Source organism: Symphalangus syndactylus, chromosome 22, assembly GCF_028878055.3.
Source record: "Symphalangus syndactylus isolate Jambi chromosome 22, NHGRI_mSymSyn1-v2.1_pri, whole genome shotgun sequence".
Lineage (NCBI taxonomy): Eukaryota > Metazoa > Chordata > Mammalia > Primates > Hylobatidae > Symphalangus > Symphalangus syndactylus.
Genome location: NC_072444.2, coordinates 9,619,452 through 9,628,925, shown reverse-complemented (window position 1 = coordinate 9,628,925; position 9,474 = coordinate 9,619,452). Strand labels below are relative to the sequence as shown.

The following is a 9,474-nucleotide window of genomic DNA, read 5'->3' as shown; positions in this document are numbered from 1 at the left end:
TGATAAAAGAAAATAACATGTTAGCTGGGCACAGTGGCTCACGCCTGTAATCCCAGCACTTTGGGAGGCCGAGGTGGAAAGATCACCTGAGGTCAGGGGTTTGAGACCAGCCTGACCAACATGGAGAAACCCCATCTCTACTAAAAATACAAAATTAGCTGGGCGTGGTGGCACCTGCCTGTAATCCCAGTTACTCGGGAGGCTGAGGCAGGAGAATTGCTTGAACCTGGGGGGTGGAGTTTGCAGTGAGCCGAGGTTGCTCCATTGTACTCCAGCCTGGGCAATAAGAGCAAAAATCCGTCTCAAAAAAAAGAAAAAGATAAAGAAAAAAAAGAAGGAAAATAACATGCACTCAGACAAAAATGTATGTGAAGCATCTTGCACAGTAGAGGTACAATAAGGATCTCTGCATCCCGATTATTGCTGTGTGACCTTGGATGTAAGTCATTTCACCTGCTTGATGCTCGCCTTTCTTGTCTGGAAGATGGAAGATAGGGACCTTCACATTCTGTATCATGAAAGATGTCCGCAGGGGAAGGGAGTGTGGCAGAATGAGCTTTGGAGCTGGACATACCCAGCTAGGCCAGCCATTCACTGTGTGACCTTGGGAATCACTTTCTAAGCCTCTGTATTTTGGGGGTGGGGATTTGGTTTTCATTTTTTTAAAATTTATTTTGATTATATGGAACACTTCATGAATTTGCGTGTCATCCTTGTTCAGGGGCCATACCTGTATCTCTTTTTTTTTTTTTTTTTTTTGAAACGGAGTCTCTCTCTGTCGCCCAGGCCGGAGTGCGGTGGCGCAATCTCGGCTCACTGCAAGCTCCGCCTCCCGGATTCACGCCATTCTCCTGCCTCAGCCTCCCGAGTAGCTGGGACTACAGGCGCCCACCACCACACCCGGCTAATTTTTGTATTTTTAGTAGAGACGGGGTTTCACTGTGTTAGTCAGGATGGTCTCGATCTCCTGACCTTGTGATCCGCCTGCCTCGGCCTCCCAAAGTGCTGGGATTCAGGCGTGCGCCACCGCGCCCGGCCTACCTGTATCTCTTTATTGTTCCAGTTTTAGTTATGTGCTGATGAAGCAAGCACTGTTGTTATATTTTTAATTTTTTTTTTCAGGAGGGTACTGAGTCTAATGAGGCTGCAGGGCCATGAAACCCTGCATGCTTCCTACCTATGCCTCCATTTTTTTTTTTTTTTTTTTTTTTTTGAGACAGAGTCTTGCTCTGTCGCCCAAGCTGGAGTGCAGTGGTACGATCTCGACTCACCACGATCTCTCCGCCTCCCAGGTTCAAGTGATTCTCGTGCCTCAGCTTCTCTAGTAGATGGGATTACAGGTGCCTGACACCACACCTGGCTAATTTTTGTATTTTTAGTAAAGACAGGGTTTTGTCATGTTGGCCAGGCTGGACTTGAACTCCAAACTTCAGGTGGTCCACCTATCTCGGCCTCCCAAAGTGCTGAGATTAAAGGTGTGAGCCACTGCGCCAGGCCCCAAGCCTACGTTTTTAAGTGAGGTAGTCAAGCAGGCCTCACCGAGAAGGGGACATTTGAGCAAAGCCTTGAAGGAAGCAAGGGAGTGAGCCGTGTTGCTATCCTGGAAGAAAGCAACTCAGGCAGAGAGAAGAGGCAGTTCTACCCATAGGTGTTTGGGAGGAGTAAATGACATAAAGTTCCCCTCGCAGTAAGTGGTCAGCAAATATTGAGTGGCCACTTCTGTCCCTCCCCTTACAGAGCTGTCAGGATCCAGGTGACGTCTAAGAGCACCTTCTAGCTCCAGTGACAATGACCACTCTGGCTTCTGAGGGTCTCTGGAACACTGCCATCCACCCTCAGGAGTACCCTCCCTAGCCGTGCACAGCAGCCTGAGCCCAGGGAACAGTCATTGCTGCCGGGGCTTCAACATGGATGGGGAGCACAGAGGCCTCAAAAAGGAAGCCAGAAACTGCAAGGCAGAGGCCCTCACCTTCCACTGGAGGCCTCTTGTGTCATTCCCCCAAGACAGCCCTGTCCCAGTGCTTAAGAGACTGTGCCTAGAGAGAGGGGCTTGGGCGAGGGTACAGCCACATGGCAGAGTGGGAGGAGAGAAGGAAAGGGGCCCATGCTTACTAAGGCAGATCTGGCTTTGAATATTATTATGCCACTTAGTAGCTCTTTTACCTTTATAAATCTCTGAACTCTTCTGAGCCTCGATTTCCCTGTCTGTAAAATGGGCATGAAATGTTCTATTCTGTGGGGTGGTTGTGAGGACTCAATGACATAAGATAGGTGAAAGTGGCAAGCAAATAGCTGGGTCCCCCTTCCTTCTGTACCGGGTACCTGAGAGGCAGCCACTGTGTCTTATTCAGTCAGCTTGAGTCCTTATTTATTTTATTCATTTCTTTTTTTTTTCCTTCTTTTTTAAGGGGCTTTCTGGAAAAAACTGAAAAGCCTGCTAGACAAATTCTAAAAGATCTGTAACACTTGTTTTATTCATTTCTGTCGGATAAAACCACCCATGTTTCAGGGAGAGTATGAGGTTTCAGTGAGATAACAGATCAAAATTGTGCTTAGCATAGTTACTGGACCAAAATAGGCACTCCATAGGTGTTTGTTGGGTACCTAAAGGGATGGAGGGATGGATGGATGGATGGATGGATGGGTGGATGGATGGATGGATGGATGGTTAGAGGGATAGATAGATGGATAGAGGGATGGTGGGATGGAGGGATGGATAGGTGGATAGACAGATGGGTATGCGGGAGGATGGCTTGCTGGCAGGATATCAAAGGGAATAGGATTTTTTATACAGAAATACCAAGTCCACACAAAAAACAGGTGCTTTACAAGAAGGTCTTTGTGGCCTTAGGTCTTGAGCACAGATATAACACAGATGAGTAAAAACAGGCATAAACGTATCCAGGTCTAGTCAACTGTGACCTCCACTTACCACTCTTCGGTCTATGACTCATCTCAGCGAGGCCACATCTTACATAAGCCAGCATTCTCCAACTGAGATCACTGGGGATTCCCTGAGGCAAAAGCTGAGATCAGGGGCAAATGCAAGGTGAGGCTTTCCTGATACACAGGATGCCTTGGAAATTCTAATCAGTGATGTTTCATCAAAAGAATTACAACTCAGCTTCTTCATAATTCCTGTCACCATTGCAAGAATGGAGAGATGCAGGTGAACAGCCAGCCCTGCATCCGCCGCAGCTCCACGCTGTGTAACTTCTGCAGTCACTTAGCCCCTCTGAGCCCCACGATCTCCTCAGTAAGATGAAGGGGTTGAACCTTCCCAGCTCCAAGATGTTCTGATTCTCTGAAAACTCCCTACATCTTCCTTTAAAATATAGACCTAGAACTTTGGAAGAACATGTATTACATTTCCTTTCTATCTATCTCTATAGGGTCTTCTCAAAACCTTTCAAAATATTTGCATGTATATGTCAACATGTCTGTTTATGCTAAACCCTGGGGAAGCTTCCTGCCCCCCAGGATAGGAAAGACAGGCATTGAAATGAATTAATTTCAATGGTCACAGTAATTAAGGTATAAAAATGTTGGACCCTCCCAGTCCCAAAATGCTGCCTGGAGGAATTCAGAAGGCTACCTGTTGGGAGTATTCTGGGATATGTCAAAAAGAAGAGGGGAGCTGCGGCGGCTTAGGCTGGTCGTCCTGGCCCTCAGGGAGGCGAGGCTACACGTTTGAGGCCAAGCCTGGTCAACATTGACAACAACAACAAAAAAAAATTGGCCGGGTGGCGAAACCCCATCTCTACTAAAAATACAAAAAAAATTAGCTGGGCGTGGTGACGGGCCTGTAATCTTGGCTACTCAGGAGGCTGAGGCAGGAGAATGGCATGAACCCGGGAGGCGGAGCTTGCAGTGAGCCAAGATCGCGTCACTGCACTCCAGTCTGGGCGACGGATCGAGACTCCATCTCAAAAAAACAATAATAATAAAACAAAATAAAATAAAAAAGAAGAGAAGGGCTGGGTACAGTGACCCACTCCTGTAGTCCCTGCTACTGGGGAGGCTGAGGTAGGAGGATCACTTGAAGCCAGAAGTTCGATCCTGTCGTGTGCAATAGGCATGCGGTAAATAGCCATTGCATGCCAGCCTGGGCAATATAGCAAGACCCCACCTCCAGGAAAAAAAGTTTAGAAAAAAAGAGAAAAGACAGAGGATACAGGAGGAGCAAAGGTGGCTGTACTGGGGTGGTGAGGAGATCAACAAGGCTGGAGCATGGGCTACAACCTAATATACTCCTCCCACCCCCCGATCCCCATGAGTGCATGGTTGGGGCAACATCCTGGGAGAAGCAAGGAGGTAATCACAAGTCACTGTCTGAGAACTGTCAGTTACTCTTGTTTTTTTTCCAATTAGAGACAGGGTCTCGCTATGTTGCCCAGGCTGGTCTCAAACTCCTGAGCTCAAGCAATCCTCCTGCCTCGGCCTCTCAAAGTGCTGGGATTACAGGCATGGGCCCAGAGTTATTCTTTATTGAGACCCTGTGCACTTCACACCCATCAAAGCAGAGTTTCCTGAAGTGTGCTACACAAGTCACTGAGCCATGCCAAGTGACTTTAGACACAACACAGAAAAACTTTTATTTTTTTTTTTTTGAGACGGTCTTGTTCCATCACCCAGGTCAGAATGCAGTGTGGCATGATGATCACAACTCACTGCAACCTCAGCCTCCTGGCTCAAGCAATCCTCCCACTTCAGCCTCCCACAAGTAGCTGGAACTACAGACACACACCACCATGCCTGGCTAATTTTTTAAATTTTTTAATTTTTTATTATTATTATTTTTTTAGACAGAGTCTCACTTTGTCACCCAGGCTGGAGTGCAGTGGCGCGATCTCGGCTCACTGCAACCTCTGACTCCCGGGTTCAAGAGATTGCGATTCTCCTGCCTCAGCCTCCCAAGTAGCTGGGAAGCTGGGATTACAGGCACCCACCGTCACGACCGGCTAATTTTGTATTTTTAGTAGAGACGGGGTTTCGCCATGTTGACCAGACTGGTCTTGAACATCTGACCTCAGGTAATCTGCCCTCCTTGGCCTCCCAAAGTGCTGGGATTACAGGTGTGAGCCACCACACCCACAAATTTTTTGTAGAGGCAGTATTTTGCCATGTTTCTCAGGCTGGTGTCGAATTCCTGGCCTCAAGCAATCCACCCTCCTCAGCCTCCCAAAATGTTGGGATTACAGGTATGAGCCACCGCACCCAGGCGAGAAACATTTTTATAGTTACGGTTTTATGTTTATGTCTACTTTCTATTTGTGGCAGGTAGTATTAGTTTTCATTTACAATTATGTTATAATGTTTTCTTTCAAATAAATGTAAGTTTTTAAAAGTGACTTAATTTAAAGAAAACTTCTTTATTAAGTAAACAGACAGTTGGTACACGGATATTGCAAAAATTTCAAGGCAGGTACACGAATGACTGAAATTCAGGAGACGCGGGGAGTTAGCACAGAAGCACTTCCCTCATTCAGAGCTCTTTTGGCTGCGAGAAACAGACACCCAATCAAATCAGCTTCGGCAAAATGAGAGAATGTATCCTGACAAGGGATGCTCACAGGGCCCAAAGGAAAGAGTGCTGGGCCCCTGGAGGACTGAGGGAAGCCAGCAGGTCCCTGGAGGCGGTGCCCGGCTGCTCTCCAGGCGCCTGTGATTCCTCTGGTCCCTGCCTTGCTATGCGTATCTTCCCTCTGAGCAGAGCCATTTTCTCTACCACATTCATGCAGGTGCCCATCCCCCCCAACCCACACAGACAAACACACACACACACACGGACACAGTCACAACTCCAGGGTTTATATGTGTTCAGGTAAGGGACCTGCAAAGCCTGAACAGCCTCCCTGAATCTAGATGCCACTTCTCATCCTTTCAGCTCCCAACGGAGGACCAAGGGGCCCAAATTGGCAGAAAAGGGGAGGGTCTAAGATGAACAGTCACCCTGACCAAGAGGTGTCTGCCTCAACATTAGCGGCATATAACAGTCCCATGAGGTAGCTTTAACCTCATAGGTAACAACCCTAAGAGGTAGGAAATTCAGTGCCTGGTCCCTCAGCAGGAAATGACACAGCCAAGACTTGAGCCAGGCCTGTGTGATGCTGCACTAGCCGCCGGCTCATCCCATCAGCCAAGTCCAGCCCATAGCTACCATCCCAGACTCCAGCAGGCTACTGGTCCATCGAGAGGCATTCCTCAAAATCAGCAATCCGGTGTTTGCCCGGTACACAGGAAATGAGTATCCCAGCTTCACAGGGACACGGACTGGAAGGAAGGAAGGCTTCTCTGAAGGAGCACAGAGCTCTAGAAACCAGAGAAATTTCCTCTGAGCCCCTTGGGTCTGAGGCTGCCAGGTTCACCCTGCAGATACTTGTCTCAGGGCAGGAGACGAGGCTCATTTGCATATACTTGCCAAAAATCACAAGCAGACGAGAAGCTGACACCTGCTGACAGTAACTGCTCCTCCCACCGCCTGGAAGCTATGTCAGGAGAAGCACCCAGAGGGCAAGGGAGGGGAGAACCGACAGACCCTTCCACCCAGGGGCTTCATGCACTTCCCAGCCCCTGCGCCTGTTCGTATGGAAGCCCCTGGACATCGAGGTGTCCTGGCCTGGACAGCTCCAATTTTGCCTTTTTTTTTTTTTTTTTTTTTTGAGACAGAGTCTCGCTCTGTCGCCCAGGCTGGAGAGCAGTGGCGCGATCTCGGCTCACTGCAAGCTCCGCCTCCTCCCAGTAGCTACAGCCTATGGGACTACAGGCATGCGCCACCACACCGGGCTAATTTTTTTGTATTTTTAGTAGAGACGGGGTTTTACCATATTGGTCAGGCTGGTCTCGAACTCCTAACTTCAACTGATCGGCCCACCTCAGCCTCCCAAAGTACTGGGATTACAGGCATGAGCCATAATTTTCATATTCTTAGTGGAGACGGGGTTTCACCACGTTGACCAGGCTGGTCTCGAACTGCGGACCTCAGGTGATCTGCCTGCCTTGGCCTCCCAAAGTGCTGGGATTATAGGCATGAGCCACTGCGCCCAGCCCCAATTTTGCTTTCAAGGGGCCTTTGCCCATCCTCAGTGGGTGGCTGCCCCACAGAAGGTACTTAATTAGGGACTGTTGTTGAGACAGAAAGAGGAGGTGGGCATCTCCTTCCCACTCCCCCAGAGCTGACTGGGCTAGAGGCAAGGCCTTTGCCAACAGACACGCCTGTCTTGGGAAGCAAGCTCTTGTCCTAGCTTTTGGTCTGTTCATGTTTTATCTTCTTTGGTCACCATTAGGCACAGGTTGCCAGATGAGTCAGAGAAGGTTCCATCAAGCCACTTCCCCTGAGAAAGCTCACAAAGACCTCGGGCTGGAGGGTGGAGAGAGGATGGCACCATCCTAGCTCAAACGTCTGCCCCAAGGTAGTGCCACACAGTGAGGGCAGTGTCCCTTTCCCAACCCATTCTGCCTCTGCCTCTATCACTTGAGAGTATTTGCCCAAAGCTTTTTTTTTTTGAGACGGAATCTCGCTCTGTTGCCAGGCTAGAGTGCAATGGTGCAATCTAGGTTCACTGCAACCTCTGCCTCCCAGGTTCAAGCGATTCTCCTGCCTCAGCCTCCCGAGTAGCTGGGACTACAGGCGCGTGCCACCACACCCAGCTAATTTTTGTATTTTTTAGTAGAGATGGGGTTTTACAATGTTGGCCAGGATGGTCTCGATCTCTTGACCCATGATCTGCCCACCTCGGCCTCCCAAAGTGCTGGGATTACAGGTGTGAGCCACTGCGCCCACCCCCCGAAAGCTTTAGACCGATGCCCCATCGGGGAGAACTAGGTGGTTTAAAATCTTCCCCCAAGGTCTGCACCTGGCCCTGACATTCCTTCCAGCCCCCTAAGATTAAGGGACTCAGGATAAAGTCATCAGTCGCAGTTACTGTAGCATAAGCCTACAGGCGGATGAAGGGGCTCATTTGAGTTCTGGATTTTCCAACAGTCTGGCTCTGCCATCATCCCTGCCCGGGTGAGGTAGCCTCCAAATCTAATGGCCCACCAGTGCCCACGGAGGTGGTGCCCAGACCACAGTAGATATCCCTTCTTCCCCCAGCTTGGTCCATGATGTCCATGGAGGAGAAGACTTCAGGCCTGGCCCCAACAAGCAGGGACTAATTTTTGAGGGAATTGCCAGGGATCTGGTTGAATGGCACGACCACTTCAGTGACCGTATCCGTGGTGGCCCGGGAGCATTTCCGGCTACTGCGCATGCTGTAGAACTTTTCGGTGAGGTGCTTGCGGAACTTCTTGGTGAGGAAACAGTAGATAACAGGGTCTAAGACACAGTTGGTGCTAAGGAGGCAGAGGGTGACCTGATGTGCATCGTTAATGGCCTGGTGGAATTTGCTGTCCTGGAAGCCCAGCTCAGCAAGGGTCCAGGGCAGCTGCACCACGTGGTGGGGCACGAAGCAGATGATGAACACCGCCAAGACCGTGCACACCATCCACAGCGCCCGGCGCTTGACTTCAGCGTTGCGCTGCTGCTGTACCGGCTGCATGAGCAAGGTACGGATGATGACCAGGTTGCAGAAGAGGATGATGAGGAAGACCAGGAAGAAGCTGAACACGATGAAGATGTGGATGATGAGGACTGGCACGCTGCCCTTCTCGTAATGCTCAAAGCAGCGAGTGACGTTGCCTGAGCCAGCACTGTTGGGCACTGTGTTGGTGGAGTCCAGGATGAGGAAGTAGGATGCAGCTCCCACAGTGGCCACCCAGATGACCAGGGACAAAGAGATGCCACGCTTGCGGGTGTTGGCCTGAGCAGTCTTGATGGGCCGAGTTACTGCCTGGAAGCGGTTATAAGTGATGACACCCAGGAAGGCCACCGAGCAGTAGGTGTTGATGAAGAAAAGGCAGCCAGCCACATTGCACAGGAATTTGGGGAGGATCCAGTTGCCCTGGTTTTGGTAGTAGACAATCCACAGCGGCAGCGTGATCAAGAAGAGCATGTCCGCCATGGTGAGGTTCACCATGAAGATCTTTATCTCATTGAATTTCTTGGAAGGGTACAGGCGGGCAAAGACCCACAGCACGTAGCCATTAGCAATGACTCCAAGCACAAAGATGACGCTGTAAACAATCGGGAAGAGGGTGTATCGGAACTCAGAGTCTATGTGGGAGGAGTCACGTGGCTCCATTGCTGTGGGCTGGAATGATCAGCTGGTCCTGATGGCGCCTGGAAGACCACACAAAAATTCTGGTTAATAAAGGGACAAGAAGGGACTGTTCCATTTCATCAGTTCCAAGACTCCTCGCCATGGTTAGAATGATGATGTCCCCTTGGAAGTTCATGTTGAATTTTTTTTTTTTTTCAGATGGAGTTTCACTCTTGCTGCCCAGGCTGGAGTGCAGTGGCATGATCTCAGCTCACCACAACCTCCACCTCCCGGGTTCAAGCGATTCTCCTGCCTCAGCCTCCCAAGTAGCTGG

The 9,474-nt window shown here is 49.8% G+C and overlaps 1 protein-coding gene and 1 non-coding gene across 5 annotated transcripts in view; both read right to left on the bottom strand.

The window, feature by feature from the left end:
- Window positions 1-2,406: 2,406 nt before the first annotated feature.
- On the bottom strand, window positions 2,407-2,468 carry LOC129472750 (U7 small nuclear RNA). The gene has a single exon (XR_008654036.1). It is a non-coding gene; the product is annotated as a U7 small nuclear RNA (small nuclear RNA).
- A 2,884-nt stretch (window positions 2,469-5,352) lies between these two features.
- Window positions 5,353-9,474, bottom strand: part of PTAFR (platelet activating factor receptor) — a 37,345-nt gene continuing 33,223 nt past the window's right edge. For all 4 annotated transcript variants that reach the window (XM_063631513.1, XM_055261361.2, XM_063631514.1 and 1 more), the window contains exon 2: window positions 5,353-9,220. In XM_063631513.1, coding sequence (XP_063487583.1) covers window positions 8,154-9,182 — 1,029 coding nt within the window. In that variant the 5' untranslated portion in view covers window positions 9,183-9,220 and the 3' untranslated portion in view covers window positions 5,353-8,153. The remainder of the gene's footprint in view (window positions 9,221-9,474) is intronic.